Source organism: Phodopus roborovskii, unplaced genomic scaffold (genome assembly GCF_943737965.1).
Source record: "Phodopus roborovskii unplaced genomic scaffold, PHOROB, whole genome shotgun sequence".
NCBI classification, from domain to species: Eukaryota; Metazoa; Chordata; class Mammalia; order Rodentia; family Cricetidae; genus Phodopus; species Phodopus roborovskii.
The window spans coordinates 47,531,582-47,551,874 of record NW_026126517.1 but is presented as its reverse complement, the minus strand read 5'-3'; the positions used below and the strand labels follow the sequence as shown (position 1 = coordinate 47,551,874).

At 45.4% G+C, this 20,293-nt stretch overlaps 1 protein-coding gene across 1 annotated transcript in view; it reads left to right on the top strand.

The window, feature by feature from the left end:
• The window catches only part of Myzap (myocardial zonula adherens protein), a 111,558-nt gene that overhangs the window by 17,987 nt on the left and 73,278 nt on the right, over positions 1-20,293 (top strand). The window contains exons 3-6 of the mRNA XM_051197913.1: positions 10,966-11,121; positions 14,861-14,953; positions 15,728-15,841; positions 19,517-19,669. Coding sequence (XP_051053870.1) covers positions 10,966-11,121; positions 14,861-14,953; positions 15,728-15,841; positions 19,517-19,669 — 516 coding nt within the window. The remainder of the gene's footprint in view (positions 1-10,965; positions 11,122-14,860; positions 14,954-15,727; positions 15,842-19,516; positions 19,670-20,293) is intronic.

Here is a 20,293-nt window from a genome sequence, read left to right as displayed (position 1 = left end):
TTTTTCTTCTACATGTACAGCATAGAATGTACACAAAGCCACACATAGATACGCACATACAAAATAAATAAACACACATTTAAAGGAAGAGATAAATGACAAGAAGAAGCCAGATCCTACATCATTGAGAAACCACAGAATAGCTCTAGGCTTTAAGAAACAGGGCCCTTGGCTGGAAGATTTTATCAATAAAGTTGAAAGGCATACAAAGGAATGATCCTGCTTCACAATTAAGCCACATAAAAATAATGTAAGTTGTTGGACCAGGAAAGAGCGTGTCACTCTTTCAAGTAATTTCCAACTGCCTTAATAATCAGAATGAAATATAAATCTAGTCTCCAAACTAAGTTCTGTCATCCACCCCAAGTCTAAGATAGGCTTTTGGATTTCTGTTTTTCTTTCCCCCTGGGATATATACTCCCTCAAATTCCCCAAGGCCAAGCAGCTACTCTTCTGTGACATCATTGAAAAGATTAGAAGAGTCCAAACCTTTACAAATCTTATTTTTAGGAGCAATGAATGGCTCACTTGACAAATGGAAGATGTGGGTAAATGTTAAGAAGAAATGGTTTAAAAAACCTCAATATTAACCTTTCCAAGAATATCACTTCCAACCTTCCTAATTTCTTCTTTAAATCAACACATGCACACACTGAACCTCCATATATTTACAGCAAAAGCAGGGACTCCTTTCTTTTTCCTTATGCCCCCAGGTACTTAGGGACTGCCAGGCTCCAGGGGGCTTGGGAGCTGGGCACTTTGTTGCCTCTGGCACTGGGGCACCAGGTGTGAGATCTGAAGTGTCCATCTGTAACAATCTGGTGACTCACTGAAGGAGAACTGGGGTAGAGGGGAGGGTGAGGCTGGCTCTTGGGTGGTGGCAGCACTCATGTTCCAGTTGTCACTGGGGAGACAGTGACTTTGACACCATGTCCTGGCTGGGTTCCTGGGCTTGACTCACTGGGAGCAGGGTTCACATACCAACAAGGGATCCTTGGAGGAGCTACTTCTTCTGATGTGGGTGCAATGTGTCTGCCCCTCCCTGAGAGCCACAAAATTGCAACATTCTGGATGATCTTCCTAGGCTGAATGACTTTTTGGTTCCTTTGATGGGCATGGAAGTCTGAAGATGTCAGATGGCTCAATTGACTTCTAATGAAGTGAAACTTCCCAGAGGGTTTCCAGGGCATCAGAGCTGCAGCTGGCTGAGGGCAGCCCAGCCGTAGTCACTGACACTGTCATAGCAGATGCCACCAGTGGGCATCAGGCTATATACATAGACCCACTGTCTGCTGGGTATTCTGTCTGTTCTCTGTTCATCCTGGAGAGGCATTTCCCTCAGCTCAGATGTATTGAAGAAGGCATATTTTGTCCTGTTACATGCAGATGTGTTGGGAGGTTGCTCAAGGCAAGTTCAATAGTCAGAACTTTTCCTAGAGTCATGGGATCTTGGGGAATATTGTGGAGGTTTCCTAACTCTAAAGCAGATGCTCGACTGCCCGCTACTCTTAATCTTTCTCTTGAGAGATATTTTGCTGTCTATGTTCCTCTGGCCACCGGTTCTGAAAAACACACATCAGTTCCTTCTGTAAGCAGGTGTGATGATGCCCAGCTGCAAAGAGCAAATGAGCTAAGCAGGGCTGTGGAGATAGCTCAGTTTGTAAAGCTCTTGCATCACACACATGAGGACTTGAGTTTAAATTTTAGCACTCAATTAAAAGTGCTGTGCACCACAGCACTGGGGAGATAGACAGGTGGGTCCCTGGAACCTTCTAGCCAGCCAGGCTGGCCTAATTGGTGAGCTCCAGGTCAATGGGAAAACTTCCCAAAGGCAGTACACAAAGTTCTTGAGGGTGACACGTAAGGTCATTCTCTGGCTTCTGCACACATATGCACAAGCCCCCCTCTCTCCGCCAGCCCCACCCCGTGTATATGCACATGAACATTCAAAAAAATTAAGCAAGTATGGGAAAGGTACCCTCCACTATGTCTGGCCTATAAGATGGAGTGACTGAATACCACCTTTGTCATTTGAAGGTCAAAAACCAATGGCCTTGGCCTCAGCATCTCTCCCTTTAGCTGTCTTGGAATCATTCCCATCCATGAAACACTGTCTTGTCTCTCTTCTCCCTCTTGGGCTATGCCTTCTACATCCTTGCTGATGTCATTCCACTCTCCATCAATCTGAGCATTGCTCTGCCATCACCTGGGTCCACATTCCCTCTCTACAAAAACCTACCTGCCCTTATCTCCCTGCTCTACAAAGACCCAGCCCTAGAGGACTCATTCTTGCCTGGCTTGGAGATAGCCTCACCAGCTGTGATTTCTGCATCCTATCCCGATGGAAGCCATGCTGGTTTGTGATTTTTCTTCTCCCCACCAGAGTAATGATAGTTTATTGGTGTGTATCACTACTATTTCAACATCTTAAGATCTTTCAGGCAACACTGGAACTTCGAATGGGACATGGGCACACACATTTAGAAGACAATGTGGCTATGGCCCTCTGTTCCTGACATTCTGGTACCCTGATCCTCGGTGAGAGGGGGGCCCTTTTCTTAGGCTCACTCACTGAGTGTATTTCCCCTAGAGCCAGTCTGGCTCATGCACTTCCAGGGAACTGGGTAGGATCATTCTTGGGTATGGATCTGGGGATGTTACAGGGAATAGACTTGATAGGATTGTTAGTGGAGAAGGGGCAGGGGATGGGAGAGGTCCTTCCCTGGGATGGAACTATCCGTCTTAAGCAGGTGCCCTCTGTCCCTCTCCCCTCATTTCCTCCAGAGCACAATGTCTTCTCATTTAGACTCTGAGATCAGTTTTTACCTAGAGCCTTCTTCCTCATACAGCTACTGAGATATTCAGCCCCAGCCTTACTGTAGAGTAAATGAGCCAGGGCTGGAGAGATAGCTCAGTAGTTAAGAGCACAAACCTTTCTTGCAGAGGACCCGAGTTCAGTTCCCAGCACCTGAGACAGACAGCTCACAACTGCTTGTAATTCTAGCCCAGGGGTGTCCAAGACCTCTGGCCCCCTTGGGTGTTCATGTCCATATCTACACATAGACATGAGCATATTAAAAATAATGATACATTCTTAAAAGAGTAAGTGAGTTGATGTAGTGTCCTCCTCAGTATCTAGCCTGTGAGGTGCCATCAGTGGGCATCTGGCTATACATCGACCCACTGTCTGTTCTATTCTGTCTCTATTGACTCTATTCTGTCTCTACAGAGCCTTCCTCTGTGCACACAGTAGGTGTTTCATGTTAGTTTCAGAAGTTGCCGTAACAAAGTTCTGAGGACTAGACGCCTAGGATGGAGGCAGGGCCACATTCCCTGTGGGGTCACTGAGGCAGAATCCTTCTTTAACTCACCAGGAGTCTCCCCTTGCGTGCAGGTCTGTCCAAATCCTCCTCTTTTTGTCAGGCTGCTGTTGATCACAGAGAAGAGTCCCCTCTTAATAACCCTATTTTAAGTTGATCCTGTCTCTAAGTAAGGTCAGATTTTAAGGTACTACTTGTTTGTCTCATGTAGCTGAGGTTGCCTTGAACTCCTGATCTTCTTGCCTCTACCTCCCAAGGTCTGGGATTACAGGTGTGTGCCACTGGCCCTAGCTTTTTATTTATAGATTAAACATAATGTGGATGAGGGGATGATGATTTCTTATCCTCACAGACTGCATGCAGAAGCACTGGTAAATTCGGAGTGGCTGTAAAGATGATTAAGGTTCAGGAATAAAACTGATGCCGCCTATCACTTTCAAAGAACTCTGTAACTCTCTGAAGATCTGTATCTACATTCTTTCCCAAATCTGTATGCCCTGTAATCCCGTGAGTGAACACACACAGGGAGGGAGAGAAAAAGTTAGGGAAAGAAAGGAGGAGAGGTGGGGGGAGGGAGAGTGTGTGTGAGAGAAAGGAGAACATTTTGAGCTACGACAGATGCCTCACATTGAACCAGAATGCGGCAGCATAGTCTTGGATCTGGTTGGAACTGGTTCTGTGATCTTCATCATGGTGGAAATCTTCATTATGCGCATATTAATAGGCTAGCTAGAAGAGACTCCATCATGAGAAGCTACTGACTAATGCACAGCAGGAAGGACATTATGTGTCCTTCAGTGACCTTAATTACTCTATTTTGAGACTTTGAGAAGCTAAGTGAGGGAGACTGGCTGTGTGTGCATGGGTGCAGAGTCCAGGAATCCGGGAGCCAGTGCGTGTCAGAGAAGGAAACCCCCACCGGCAGGGTTTATAGCCCCTTTCCTTTAAAACCTTAGATGAACATGCCTGCTGGTTCTTGTCCTTGGAGAGCCTGTTTATACAACATCCTGGCTGTTGCCAGGTGAGTGGGTGTGCTGCTGTGAATCACTGGCTGCAGCTGGGGCTGGGCTGCCTCTGTGACAGTGTACAAGGGCTGTCTCCTCTGCCTCCGTGACAGTGTGCGAGGGCTGCCCCTGCCTCTCAATGACGAGGCCTGAGGTTCTGGTCCTGGGTCCTTCACCAACCTCTGCAATGCTCCTGTCTCAAACCCTCTCAAGGGGGCCCAGGTTCCTTTTCTAGTACGTAAGAGAGTTTGCCCCTCTTTGATATTTCTTCAGCTGTGAAACTCTGTATTAACCCTGATAGACTCCTAGAAAACTATGTCAAAGCACTGTCTCAAAGGAGGTGAGCAGTATTCCCAAGGTTGACACCTGAGGTCAACCTCTGGCCTCTACATGCGCGCGCGCACACACGTGTACAATATGCATACCAACATGCACCCACATGCACACCTGCCAACACATGAACACACATATGTACACACATACAACCCTTCCCATGTTTATTGAATGCCTGTACTGGGTATTGAGATGCAGCGGTAAGAATAATAGATACAGTCCCTGCCTTAGTGGAGTTTGTTGTGTTGTCAGATCATGCATTTAAGAGGTGAAAAACCTAGGCATTCTTTACTAGCCTCCCTCATTCACCAGCCAGTGAATCCTTTGGGGCATGGCATCGTCTAGAGTGTTAGACTGGGTTACTTTCTGTGGCTTCTCATCCTTTTCCAGCTCAGGGAAAACAGCTGTAGCTAGAGCCAGAGGTAAGTTCTGAGCTGTGAGTGCTCATGGGAAATCACTGATCGTAGTGGTAGCCTCTTTGTGCATGTTACCGTGTGCACCTGCTCTTAATCCTGGTGCATTTTTTTGGGGGGTGGGGTTTGTAGAAAACCAGTTTTGTGAATTGTCTCTGCTTCCTTCTGTGGTAGAAACTTTTTTTTCATCTGGACACTTATAGGGCTTTAATTTTCAAGACGCTTTTGCCTGGCATTGTTTTAGAGCCAACATATTCATAATAGGCCTGGTATATACATATTATTTTTTTAAAGATTGTATTTATTATTTTTAAGGTGTGTGTTCATGTGGATGCAGGAGCTCTTGGAATCAAAAGAAGGGTCAAATTCCCTGGAGCTGGAGTTACAGGTGGTTGTGACATGGCTGGGTGCTAGGAGCCACACTGGGGTCCTCTGAAATAGTAGCACAAGCTCTTGACCACTAGCCATCTCTCCAGCCCCAAACATATTCTAGACATTTTTTTTGTTTTCTATATCTATTTCACTCTGTCTGTCTATCTGTCTGTCTGTCTGTCTGTCTCTCTCTCTCTCTCTCTCTCTCTCTCTCTCTCTGTGTGTGTGTGTGTGTGTGTGTGTGTGTGTGCACGCGCATGTGTGATGATATGTGTGTAGAGGTCAGTTATTTCCTTCTGCCATGTTGATTCCAGGGATGGAACTTGGGGTTTCAGGCTAAGTAGCACCTTTCCCAAATGTGCCAGCCTTATTTTTTTTTTTTTTTTTTTAAAGATATAAGGCCACATTCTAAAGCTTTAAAAAACTTCTAACTCTGGAGAGTTGAAAACTTATACCACAGGAAACTGAAATGTGGAATAAGCTACTAGCCTTGGACTCTGCCATAGTAGCCCCCGACCCATGGCCGATCCTGCCTCGTCTATATCCTGTTCACTTCCTTTACCTGCATTAATAAACAAATATGTCATAAATATTCCGGTATGCTTCTCTCAAAGGTAAACGCTACCTTTTAGTAATAACACAATAATTTTCATCATGCCTAAAAGTAATATTCATTTAGGGATAGTTTAAGAGGAGGAAAGAAATGACCTTTAAACATTTGCAAACACATTAGCTCTTACTTTTTTTCTGTGTTCTCTAGCGTTTGACCTCAAGCATGTTGGTATTTTCTAAACATGGTGTCTTGGGACTTCACAGAGTTTCATTTTGTGGCCGAGGCTGTCTGTCCCTTGCTCTAAGAGGGACAAAGGGTGTTTCCTTTAGCTGGACTGAATGTGCATGTTCGAAGTGCTTCTTGAGAGCCTCTTCCAGTTTCTAAAGCTCCTGTCCATTCAGTAAATATTTGCTGAGAAGAATCACAGTATGCCCATCTCTGCTGGCTGCTGCAGTTAGTGTGGAAAAGACAGATGAAGCCTACATGTCTTAGGACTGGTGGCTGCCTGGGAGCAGGCCTTTGATCCTGAGGACATCCACAGTCACTCAGGCATAACCATGGTCATGGGAAGAATGGGCATGAGGAGCCTAACCTGTGAAGGGTTAAGGAAGCCACCCTGGCTGAAGAGACATCTCAGCCTAGCGGCGTGGCAGAGGGAAGAACCTTGTGAATGGCATGAGGAAAAAAGGAATTGGTAGAAAAATGGGGTGAGGGGGGCATCATGGTGGACGGAGGTGAGGTGGGCAAGTGGAGAGGACCCCCCGTCTCTGGCCTTCCTCTTCCAAATAGTTCTTGCAGTTGAGGGCTGCACCCCTGGTTTCCCTTCCCCTTTAAACTCTGGAATGCCACATAGCCAGGTGAGGTCCAATTCCCTGCTTTCCTTCCCTGGCTCGGAGGTGGCGCGGTTGGAGGAGTTCACATTTGGAAAGACAGAGACAGGAACCTGAAGTGTTCACCCCGGATGAACCAATAACATTTACACAGTAGGTCTGTGAGGACTAGAGGGAATAAAGATTTCTTTGGTGTAGTAGAAATCACTGTGTAGCAAACATTTCCCTCCTTCTCTTTCTTCGTGCATGCCCTTCCAGACTTTCCCTGCACAGTCCAGTGTCTTCCCTAAGGAACACCATGCCACTAGCCCCACTTCTCAGCAGGGCCCGGTGACCACTGTCCACTCCCTTTGCTGGAAGTCTTTTATTTAGATGGCATTTTAATGATTTTTACTTTTAGTTTCCTTTGGAAAATTGAAATATATCACTGGTAAATAAGAATCTGGGAAAAGAGATAGGCTGATGGCTGTTTATTCAGGGAGAAATTACTTATAACAGAGACAGATGACCTCCAGCAGGTTCCTGCCCCAAGGATGCCTCCGGATGCTCTCTGTCTCTGACTAGGAAGCAAGAGAGAGAGCTGGTGTCCTCCACCCCAGACCTAGTTCCCTGTCATGTCCTCCACACCTGTCCCCACCCCAATGGGCGTGGCCAGTGCAACAGGTGCAGGCGGGGTAGATATCTCACTACAGAAATAAAGGGGGCCTGGGATGGCTTAACGGTTAAGAATGTGCTCTGCTCTTGCAGAGGGCCTGAGTTCAGTTCCCAGCATCCACATTGGGTGGTTCACAACTGCCTACAGTTCTAGCCCCAGGGGTTCTGACACCTCTTTTGGGCTCTGTGAACACCTGTGCTCACATGTACATGTACCCCTACACAGATACACAGATATATAGATAACTAAAAGTAGATCTTTAAAGCTAACTGTACTAACTTTTTTTTTTTTTTGAGAATTTCATACAACGTATTTGTATCTTATTCACCCTTTCCCCAACTCCTTCCCTACCCACCCTCACTTCATTATCCACAGAACTTCATGTCCTCCGTAACTTTAAAAAAAAGGTTCAGCCCAGTTTGTGCTGTCCACATATTCTTTGGTGTGGGGCTGTCCCCTGGAGTGTGGTCAATCTACCAGGGATCACACCCTTAAAGAAAACGGACCTCTCTTAGCAGTTATCAGATGCCAATAGCTCCAGCTAGGGGTGGGACTTTGTCCACCCCCAAAGTAAATCTTTTTTTAAAAAAGTTTACATAAAAATGATTCAGCAGCAACAACAACAGGGCATTGTACAAAAGGGCACAGAGGAAAAGATGACATTCTGTTCCCACTGAGGAGATTGTCACCAAAGGTTCGGATTGTATCATTTTAGAAATTTTCTTTCTTTTCTTTTATTTCTTTTTTATTTTTTTGTTTTTGCTTTTTGAAACAGGGTTTCTCTGCATAGTCTTGACTGTCCTAGAACTTGCTCTGTAGACCAGGCTGGCCTTGAACTTACAGAGGTCTACCTGCCTCTGCCTCCTCCTGAGTGCTGGGATTAAAGGTGTGTGCCACCACCGCTTGGCATAGGTATGCTTTAATATGTGCAAATCCTTCTCTTTGTTGAGACAGTGGCTCACTCTGTAGCCCAAACCTCAATTAGTCTCAAACTTGGGGCAGTCCCCCTGTCTCAGACTCTTCAGCGCTGGACCCTGTCCTGACACTGTCTTCATCTCCCAGGTGGTGGGATTCTCTATCTGGCCACCAGTACTCTGGGCACCCTGCTGTGCTATGTGTCTCCTCAGAGCCCTTTGTCATCAGTAGCCTGTTTTTCAGGAACTGGGTGGGGTCCAGGGTTGGAAGAACAGCTTGTGTTTCCTGGTCTGTGGGGAGTTTCATTGGAGCTTTTCCTTTTCCTAATTACGAGCCTAGCAAAAATTTGACTGCCAGCGTGTCACTCCACCACAGACCATTTAGCAACCCAGACCTTGAAAGTGACAAATTTCAAGGATAGCAGCAGCATCCGTGGGACCTGGGTGCCTGGGACACATATTTGAGCTGTTACCAGAAGGCAAACAAACACTAGGTGTTGAGGATCCTCACATTACATACTTCCCAAGTTTGTACAGAATAGTAAAAAGCATTGAGTGAGTTTCCTCCCTTCTTTAAAAGTCCTTGTGGTCAAAGTACTCACAAGTAATGCAGACAACGAAGAAAAAAAGAAAGGAAGTCTCCCTTTTGTTCTCCAGCATCTCTAACGTGTTTCATTGTTCCTCAGACGTGATTAACAATTTGTCATTAATCTTTCTGGGTTTTATTTTCTATTTTACAAACTTTGAATGGTCTCAGTAGTCATTGTTTTGTGACAATAAATAATTTAAAATGCAAATCACAGATTTGTATTTTAAAAAGTTTTCTGAAAACCTGGGGAAAGTCTACAAAAAGGTAATTGAAAAAGTTGGTATAGAGTCCCTTGTGGTGGCGCACACCTTTAATCCCAGCACTTGGGAGGCAGAGGCTGGTGGATCTCTGTGAATTTCATCCTGATCTACATAGCGAGTTCCAGTCCAGCCAAAGCTATGTAGTGAGACCCTGTCCCCAAAACAAAAAAGAAAGAAAAGGGGAGTTGCCTGATCTCACAGTTCTGCATTCTTTGTTACCTTTTTAAATTCTTTGTGTCGGCCACAGTGTGTGTGTGTGTGTGTGTGTGTGTGTGTGTGTGTATGTATGTATGTATGTGTGTGTTTGCACACACATGTGCGTGCATGGGCGCACGCTGATGCCTGCATGCCAGTTAGTGAACTACAGTGCCCATGTGGAGGTCAGAAAACAACTTGCTTTGGCGGTTAGTTCTTTCCTTCCACCGTGTAGAGGATCAAACTCCGGGTCCTTGAGCTTGGTGGCAAGAACTTCATTGGTTGAGCCATTGCACCAGCCCTTGTCCCTTTTCTCTGTCTCTGCCCCCAGTTTTTCTTCCTCTTCCTTGTCTTTGTCCTCTTCGTGTTTGAGGAGGTCCCTACTCGTCTCCCACATCTAACAAACCCTCAGTATGAGGAAGGGGCTGTCTTAACACTCACAGGACTGGCTTAAATGTGAACGTGCGGTCACACACAAGCTGTTTAGCCCCTTTGAACTTCAATGCCCTCAGCTGTGAAATAGTCAGGAAAACATTCTGTGTTGGTGAGTAGCTGTGAACACTAAACATTTGAAGGAATTTTCTTGGTGGTCAGGAAACACTTTTTTTTTTCCCCCTCTTCCTGCTTCCTGAAGCCTTCATCCTACAAAGCTGTGTTAGATTTGGACGTGGTCCCTTTGATTGCAGCATTTTGGTGATTCAAGATTTAACTGCAGGGTTAAAGACCAGCTAAGCAGAGTGAGGAGATGCTTTGGGGCTGGAGTCACACCACCTCTGCTTGGCTTTCCAGAAATATTTAAAAAATGGACACGACAGGTTGTGTGTCATCCCGGCCTCTTTCCTTCAGAGCTTGGCTGCAGGATCCGCCCTGCCCCCATAGAACAGTTTCGATACCAGATGACAATCAACATCAACTTCCCAGTTTCAGGCCATGAGGTGGTTAAAGTCATCGGAGGAACTGGTATAAGACAGAAATCAGTGTCACCTCAGTGTAGGGTTTCATGACATAATTCCTCTGGCATCTTGGTGAGAATTAGAAATGGACGTCCCCTTGGGAAAATGGGGTATGAAGGTTTTTTTTTTTTTTTTTTTTTTTTTTTTTTTTTTAACTAATGAGGACAGTGGACCAGGACTTGATAGGAGTGGGCAGTTGGCCAGCGGAGGTGGCACACACCTTTAGTCCCAGCACTCAGGAGGCATAGGCAGGCAGATCTCTGTGAGTTCAAGGCTAGCCTGGTCTACAAAGCTACACAGAAAACCCTGTCTTGAAAAACAATAAAACAAAGCAAAAACAAAGAAAAAAAGAATTGGGTAGTCAATGCTTTCTACTGGGTGCAGGCAGCCCCAGCCCATGCCAGGAACAGTGTGATCAGCAGATGCCAAACTGACCTTCTGCCCACTTGCTTCTTCTGCTGCCCAGGTACCCCCAGGGCCAGTTACAGCCTGCTTAAGCATACATGGGTGTCCATAATGATTGCTGTGCTCATGAGACTTATACTCTTTTTTCTTATTTCCTGCTTTCTCCTAGCCTCCAGAACTAAGCAATGGAGAACCTACCAGGAAGCTTCCTCAGGGTGTTGTCTATGGTGTGGTGCGAAGATCGGATCCCAACCAGCAGAAGGAAATGGTTGTGTATGGCTGGTCCACCAATCAGCTGAAAGAAGAGATGAACTACATCAAAGATGTGAGCCACTCAGGGATGTTTTGTCTTTCTGTTCTTTGATGCAGCTAGGAGGGTGGGGTCAAAATCGTGGATGGGAATGTTAAGTAGGCATTTTGAAAGTCGTACTTGGGATGGAAATGTTTCTCCATTTCTTTGTAGTGATACTAAAGGGACAGGTATAATTCTTCAGCAAGCTTCTCTTGGGTGGCTATTACTTACCAGCAGATGGTCATGACCCAGGGTGCTGCTGGGTGTGGTGTGGAAGCTCTTGGGTGGTTTTGCATAGGATACCAGACACTTAATGTATGTGTTTGGGCAACTGTATAAATGTGGGTGTTGCTGGCTATTCATAAGAGAACCACCAACTCAGAAAGAAATGTGTTTTCCCTGGAGATGAGTCTGGAGCAGGGCACAGCTGGGCTGTGGGTCTGGCTTTCTGATTTCTTTGGACTTCTTTTTTTCTTCATCCTCAAGGTTGTCTCTTCTATACATATGACAGTGTTTGGAGAAAGAAAATAGGGTACCCGCTTCTGGAAAGGTTTTGAAGTTGTCCTGACCCTGTTAGGCTTCCCCTTACATGGCATCTTGGCCAGGGATGGTTACATACCCCACCCCACCCCAATCATTGACAGGGAGCATAGGCAGACTTGGCAGGTTCACTCAATGATTTGGCTTGAAATGAATTTTGGGAAGTCAGCTACAATACACAAGGTACAGTCTACGTGAATTAATGCAATTTCTTTGTATTTCATATATTACTTCATATCTATTAAGCTGAGCTAGTTTGGGAGGACTATACAAAGAAGAAAACAATCGACCATCTTTCACCATTCAATCTCTTCTGTGATTAACATCTTGGATCATTTTCTTCAAATACTTTGATGGCTGCCTGTCTTCTCTTTTTGTGATACCCAGTGTCCCCTCTATCCACACTAGTCTGACTGATGCTGCTAAGCTCAAACCAGACTAGTTAGATGGAAGAAGAAATGATGTATATGGACTCCAGCTCAGTGCCAGAGGAAGCCAATGTTGGTAACAGGCTGGAGAAGTCCCCCAGGCCTGTGAGCTCATTGCTTCTGCTTTTGTATCAGGCCTGGATTCCTCTTAGTGTGTCCTCTCTAGCTCTCAGTTTATTCATCTATAGGTGGGCTCTCATCCCTGAGTTCAAAGCCTCTAGCTTTATGAACCTCATTTGACTTGGGACAGATGATGTGCAAAGCCACAATGCCTTAGCTATAGTATGAGGTTTTTTTGTTGTTGTTATGAACCGGGAGATGGTGCAGTCCATAAAGTGCCTCCTGCATAAGCAGGAGGACCCAAGAGTTCAGATCCCAGCATCCATGTAGAAGCTGTGTGGTTGCTGGCATCTGTAACTCTAGCACTGGTGGGGTAGACACAGGGTGACCCTTGGAGGTCACTGGCCAGCCATTGTAGCTGAATAAATGAGCTCCAAGTTCAGTCAGAGTCCCTACCTCAAAAAATAAGGTGGTGAGTGATCAAGGAAGAGACCTAATGTTAACTTCTGACCTCCATACATGTACACACACACACACACACACACACACACACACAAACATGCATCACCCACAAGAACAGGTACATATACCACACATACATATTCACATGCACATATGTACATGAGTACACACACACACACACACACACACACACACACACATATATATATATACATACATACACACAGTGTTTTACAACCACCTTTCTTAAATACCCAGTTATCTGACTTTCCAAAGGTAGTATTTTTACTCATGCAGAATGTTGGATCCCAGACTGATACATTTTTATTTTATGTGCATTGGTGTTTTGCCTGCATTTATGTCTATGGAGGATGTCAGAAGCCCTGGAACAGGAGTTACAAACGGGTATGAGCTATGATGTGGGTGTTGGGAATTGCAGTCAGTGCTCTTAACTGATGAAACATCTCTCCAGCCCCCAGATTTTTTTTTTTTTTTTTTTTTTTACAATGCAGACTTTCTCAAGGAACTATTTAGACTTGTCTTCATTTACATGCTCCATATTGGTTGGGGTTGCTGTAGAGGTTTTAGAACTGAGACTCCAAAATTGCTCAAGACAGATACAACAGGTCCAGGCTAATCCTCAGCTGACATGCACTGAAATCACAGAACTGGTTCTGACCCAAAATTCCCACCCTCCACTATGACCTGCAATACAAAGTTAATTTCTAGGTCCACCTTCAATGGCTGGTGTCAGATCCATCCCAGCCTGCTCATTCCTCAGTGTGTTTATGAGTTTGTTGTCCTTGCTCCCTGATAGGAGACACCCTGGCCTTGTTGGCTTCCTACACTCTTCAGTGGGAGCAACACCCATCTCAAAGAGTCTGTCCATTCACCTCTGGTGACAGATAGCACAAGAACCTCCTGGGGTGATGGAGTAATTTACTCCCTAGAATGAAGGGCCATGCTTTGAGACTCATTTCCCAGCTGTTTGTGGTCACTGGGAAGAAAGTGGACGATCAGAACTCATGTGGGTAGGACGATCAGAACTCTGGAGAGCTGGCTTAGGGGTTAAGAGTTCTTAATACTGAGGACCCAAGTTTGATTCCCAGCACCTACCCATGTCAGGCAGCTCATAAGTATCTGTAACTCCAGTTCTAAGGGACCTACACCTTCTTCTGGCTTCCCCTGGCATCTGCAAACACACACAAACACACACTTAAAAAAAAAAAAAACAAAAAAAAACAAAAAACACCTCATCTGGGGAATGCTCAAGGTCTTGCCTCCTCTCTCCTAACTCTCCACTAATATCCATTCTAAAACAAAATGTATCTCAGTGTTAGCATTCTTGCCTAGCATGCTCAAGGCCATGCTCAAATCCCTACTACAAGAAAGAGAAAACAAAAGCTCCAAAGCAAAACAAGGTGTTTCTTACACAAATATACCTTCAGTATCAAGTCTCCCATCGCTGTTCTTAAATATTTGTACTCAAACCAAACTGCTTCCATTCATTTGTAAGCTAGACAGCCTGGAGTTTGCCCAGAGGGAGCCACCTCCAGACTTCTTGATCTGTTGGGGGACTCTCGAGAACTTTACCAAGCATCTAAAGACACCAGAAGATGGGGAAACAGGCTTGTGTATTAGCTTCCCACTTAATACTCTTCTGATAGTCACCCCAGTCCAGACTTACACAGTGTTTGTATGAGTGAGGAGTTGGGGGCCCACTTCCCTCTTTGTTACACCCAGTGTGTACTCTGTTGGTAATTACTGAGAAACTGACATTTGAATTTATGGCCCCTTCAGGCCTCACATTTTTCCACCTTGCATTCTAGACATTTAATTGCTTTTTGGCATTTGGAACAGAGAGAGAGAGAAAATTAGAGGTTGCTGCTCGCTTTGCAGTGTTTCCATCCTCGTAGCTGTGTGTTTATAGTCGATTAGTTAAAAACTTCCTGCTTGTAAAAACATGTGATTGGAAGGGGTAAACTTTGTTCAAACGGTGTTTCGGGGGTGAAGGGTGAGTTTTAACAAAGCAGTTGTTCCTCGGTTTATTACTTGGGTTAACTTAATGTTTATTAGTCCTTATCCTCAGTGATAATACACAGCATTGTTTGGATCATTTCCATTGTTTCTAACTAGATGTTGAAAGTGGTCTTGTCGCTTAATTTGCTACATGTTTTATTCTTAAGAATTTTTGGTGGGTCTTCCTCTTGTTAATAAAGTTTCCAGTAGTTTTCATGAAACTATTGTAACTTGATGTCTCACTAACATTCTTGTGGCTGCAGGTGAGGGCCACGTTGGAGAAAGTGAGGATGCGAATGTATGGAGACTACGATGAGATGAGGCAGAAGATACGCCAGCTCACCCAGGACCTGTCGGTAAGTCCACCTGTCGGTAAGTCCATGCCCTGTGGCTGTGAGAGGATAGCAGGGCTTGGGACTTGTGTCCAGTGGCCTGGAGCTGTTTAAGTAGCTCACGTTTCTTATGAGTAGAGTCATATTTTAAATGAGAGGACTTTTTTTTTTTGAGTCACAGATTGAACTTTATTATCCAAGGGAGAGTGTCTAATAATCTTCCTTTTAGATGCATTACAGAATACACACTCTTCCCTGCTCAGCCCCTACCCAGATCGGTTATAGTTAATGGCCTACTGAAAAGATGTTTACTTTTTTTTTGAAAGATGAAGTCTTCTGCAGTCCAGAGTAGGCTCAACCTTGCATGAAGTTGAACTCCTCATTCTGTTTCTACCTCCCCAGTGAAGGGATTATAAGGTGTGCACCACCATGCCTGGCTTATAGGGTGACGAGGCTCAAGCCAAGGCCTTGTACATGCTCTACCGTCCAAGTCACAGTCCCAGCCCTCACATTTCATTCCTAAGGATTTGTTCTGCAGATAAGCTGCCCTAGTTGCAAAAGGACATGGGGATGAATTAATTATTTTTAGCATCACTTGAAATAGTTTAAAAAAGTATGATCTCTCTTTCCTGGCCAGCTCTTTACTAAGCTAGCTCTCTGGCCCCAGATGTTGATTTTTAATCTATAGTTTTACTGTAAACATTACTGAAGCAGATGTGCCTGCTCTCAGAAAATTTCCCCCTCCCTAGAGTCTGTGGGGTATGGGTTGGTCTTGAGTGACTGTCTTCCTCTCTCCAGGTTTCTCAAGCTCAGCAGGACTACCTAGATAGTCACATCCAAGCACAGTCGTCAGCCCTGGACAGCTTCAATGCCATGAACTCGGCGTTGGCGTCTGACTCTGTTGGCCTGCAGGTATCTCTGCTTGCCCTTAGCTGGGAACCTTCTCTTTATAGGGCAGCTTTATAGAGGCCTATTTGCAGAAAAGTACAGAATGTCCCATGGTCCTTTAACCACAGGCTTGGCAAATGCAGTTTCTGAAAGGTGGGGAGGAAGTCGGAGGAAACGCTTCCAACAGGCACCTGTGTCAATGGGTTTCAGATTCAGCTCTGGAATGGAAACATCTCCTGCTTTCTAGGTACCTAAGTGGTCCCCTGTGTTTACACAACACAGCAGCTTCTTCTAGCTCCAGTGCTTCAGGAAGTTCCACTTGGTGACAGAAAAAGACACATTTACCCAAAGACACAATGCAACCTGTGGTGGGAAGTAGCTCTCCCAGGAAACACTTTTAGATTTAGGGATGATTTTATGTAGAGAGAGTTATGTCTAGAGAACGAAGACTTTCTCAATAGACAGACATTCTTAATTAAGACCTACTACCAGAGATTGGCTCTGAGCAATTACAGAGCTTTCAGTGTGTACTCTTCCAGTTGAGAGATTTCCTGCCTAGCGTGCAAGTTCATTTGAAGATGTTCAGAGCAAGCCCTTGGTCTTACTTTCCAACTTCACAATCAGTTCTGCCATCCTCCGAGTTTACCTGGCTTATCTTTTAATGTCTTCCTAAGCATTCTGCCCACTCATTTCTAATCCTTTCTGGCCCTGTGTAAATAGTTTTGTGGATGAGCGTACTGGGCTCCTCCATTTCCCATAGAAATTAGTATTCACCAGCCATAGTTGACCAAGCCTAGAGGCAACAAAGCTCGGCCAGCTTCCAGCAGTGGGTGGGGCGGGGCTCTGTTTGGGTCTGTCTGGGATGCCCATTTCTGGTTGGGCTGCAGTCCCAGGCTTTTCCTGGCTCCCTTTTGTGTATGCCAGCTTCTCCTTGGCCTCAGGCCGAGACCCTGGCTCATTCGGGAGCCCTTTGTTCCCTTCCTCCTATCTTGGAAGGGGGACTGCCAACACCCTCTTTCCTTCCCTCTTGGAAACCATTTCACTGCCCAGCCTACCAGAGAGGGCTTTGCCGAACCTAAGTGTAGACCTGCTTGTGTCTGCACTATGTCTCTGGGTTTTTCTTCCCAGAAAAAAACAGTGTGTTTTTAGGCAAATTCTTCTCATGTGATATTTAGTTGACAATCTAGGCATTTTACCTCATAGGTCACTTATTAGATTAGGGTTATCCTTAACCCAAGGATCTGTAGTCTCTGAATCCTGGACTGCCAACAGACCCATGCAACTAGAAGATGATACCTTTGGTCATATCTGAAGGCCATTCATTGGCTTCTTACTTGTGCAAGCTCCCAGACTCTTCCATGTGTCCCTTCTACTCATGTTTGTCATTATTGACAGAGACCAGACTCTTGGCTTCTTTCCTTAGAAAGGCAGAGCTAGTTGGGCTCTAAATCCTGACTTGTGGGGATAAACTGAGGCCAGCAGAGACCCATGACATGAAGTGTCTAGCTAGTGGCAGTGACAGGATCAGACACATCTGGTCTCCTGGTCACCACTAAGTATTTGTGCATCCATTTTCTCCCAGAAGGACTTGGACATTAGGCTAGACGTCTTCTGCAGCTCCTGGAATCTTACGGTGGCTTCCATGTTTCCTTTGGTAACTTTTCACCTCCAGTGACAGTTTCTGAAGTGATTCAAGTGGGCTTAGATATATTGTTGTCCAGTGAGGAGGGGTCATGTTGTCCAGTGAGGAGACCAGTCATTCATCAAAGACAGAGGAGATAGACATGCCATTTTGTAGATGGACTTTCTCTGTCTAGTCAGCTCTGTCTCACAGCTAGCTCCCAGATAACCACACAGACTTACTAATTATAAATGCTCAGCCGATAGCTTAAGCTTGTTACTAACTAGCTTTTACAACTTAAATGAACCCTTATTTCTTATCTGCATTCTACCCTGTGGTGCTACCTTTTTTCATCATGGCATGTTCATCTCCTGCTTCCTCTGCATCTGGTGGGTGACTGCCTTTCTTCCCTGCACCCCCCCAACACACACACATCCTGCCTAACCTCTACATGCCTAGCTATTGGCCAGCCAGCTCTTTTATTAAACTAACCAGAAGGCACCTTGGCAAAGATGCATCTTCACAGTGTACAAAAAGATTGTTCCACAACACCACTTGGCACCAGGTTCTGGGTGTTGCAACCCGAAGTTGCAGATAATGTCCACACCCCAGTGTCCAGTGTGCAGAGCTCAGGAATTATGGGAATTATTTCTCTCTAATTAGATAGAAGCAGAGGCAGCAAACATAAAGCATTATTAATTTAATTAGTTCTGCCCACACAAGTTACCACGCCCATGCTGTGCGGAGGGTGTTGGGATTGAAACACTTCACAGACCACCATGAGAAATTAAGAGGAAGCTGCTGCCTTTTATTACAGAGAGTAATATACCCAAGCCAGGGGACGGGCTAAGCATAAGAGGAAATCATGCATCACCCACACCTGGGGTCAAGGCACAGGTACTGCACATCAGAAAGTTCTGAGAAAAACCTTGTTTGATCAACCTTGAGAGCACAGGAGTCCTATAGCTGGGTGGGGAGGAAGAGAGCTTAAATTTCCCAACAAGTGTCCTGGAACATCAGACAGCCAGCGGCACTTTTCCTCCTGAGACATGGTTTCTTGTACCTCAAGGTGGATTCAGACTCACTATGTAGCCCAGGATGACCTTGAATTTGATCTTCCTGACTCTACCTGTTAAGTGCTATGATTACAGAACTGAGCCACCACATGTCATGTATGCAGTGCTGGGAGTGGACCCCTGGACTGCTTGCATGCTGGGTTTCCTAGTTTGCTTTCTATTGTCTTGATAAAACATCCTGACCAAAAGCAACCTGGGGAGGAAAGGTTTTATTCGGCTTACACTTCTACATTACTGTTTACCACCAAAAGAAGTCAGGGCAGGAGCTGATTGATGTAGAGGCCATGGAAGAGCACTGCTGCTTACTGGCTAGAAGACTCAGCCTGCTTCCTTATATAACCCAGAACCATCTACCCAGGAGCAGCACAGCCCACAGTGAGCTGTATATCCTCACATCAATTACCGATCAAGAAAAATTCACCACAGGCTTGCCCACAGATGACCTGGCTGTGTCAGGCTGACTAACCACCACACTAGCTAAGCCCTCCACCATCCAAACCACATCCCCAGCCTCCTTAGCAGGCTCTTGGCACTTGTCAGGAAAAGCTGTGAACTTTACCCCTGTTTTATAAAATACTTTGTTTTTATTTCATTGTGGAAATATGAAAAAGATAGGGCAACAACAAAACAGAAACAAATCTCAATTCTGTTATGTAGGGAAAGCTATCATGGGTTTGGATTTATGAATGGGATTGGCCTGTGCTTACTACTTTATACCTGCTCCCCCAGCCATGTGAAATGATAGTATTATGAATATTTTCCCTGAGAAAGATCCCGTTTAATCCATCTTCCCATCCGAGGCAGTGGCAAGTCTGATGGTCCACAGTTGTTGGGGGTTGTACGGCAGGCTGTGGTCTACCAAACCACAGTAGGGCAGGCCTCAGCTGCTGTGGGGATCCCTGGTCTCCAGCGGGGAGCTGCTATAGCATGACTCAGAATGGGATGCTGCTGCTATATGTTCCCACACCACTAGACCTGGGTTTTTAATTCTCACCCAAATAGAAAACCCTTGTGGATGTGACTTTGGAAAACAGCAACATCAAGGATCAAATCAGACATTTGCAGCAGACCTATGAAGCATCCATGGACAAGCTTCGGGAGAAACAGAGGCAGTTAGAGGCTGCCCAAATGGAAAACCAGCTGCTGAAAATGAAGGTAAAGCAATTGGCCTTGCTCCCGCTGACCTCTCTCTCCTCTCCAATTCTCCATCTCCCTCCCCCCATTCTCCTACCCACTGGCATGGTCTGCAGGAGTCAAGGAGGTATCTGTTCACAGTTCCCTGCCTAGAGCTGAGGTGCTGCACAAATATTGGGGGCATGCCTTTCCGCTTCCTAGAAACCTGTGTGACATTGTGGTTATATTATTGGGAAGGCCAGTGGTACGTTTCCTGGCTTTGGAGGGCACTCCTTTCACGGTGTGAATGCTCTTTGAAGTCTCAAGGATTTCCCCTGCCCTACACACACACACACACACACACACACACACACACACACACACACACCAGCACCACACCAAATATCTGTGCCTCTTGACCACTGGGCTGTGTGTAGGCCCAAGCTGAACTTCTAAAACTTTGAAAGCCTCAGTGGGCCTTCCCAGTGTTTTCACTGAGGCCTGTGGGGTTTTAAGTTTTTAAAAGCACCTATAACATAATAACCACTTCCTTATGGCATTTTCATACATGTCTTTGTAGTTTGATCATATCCACCCCCTCATTACTCTCTTAACCCCTTCTCATTTATCAGCCTCCTTCCCCCAGCTAGTCCTGTTTATGCTTGT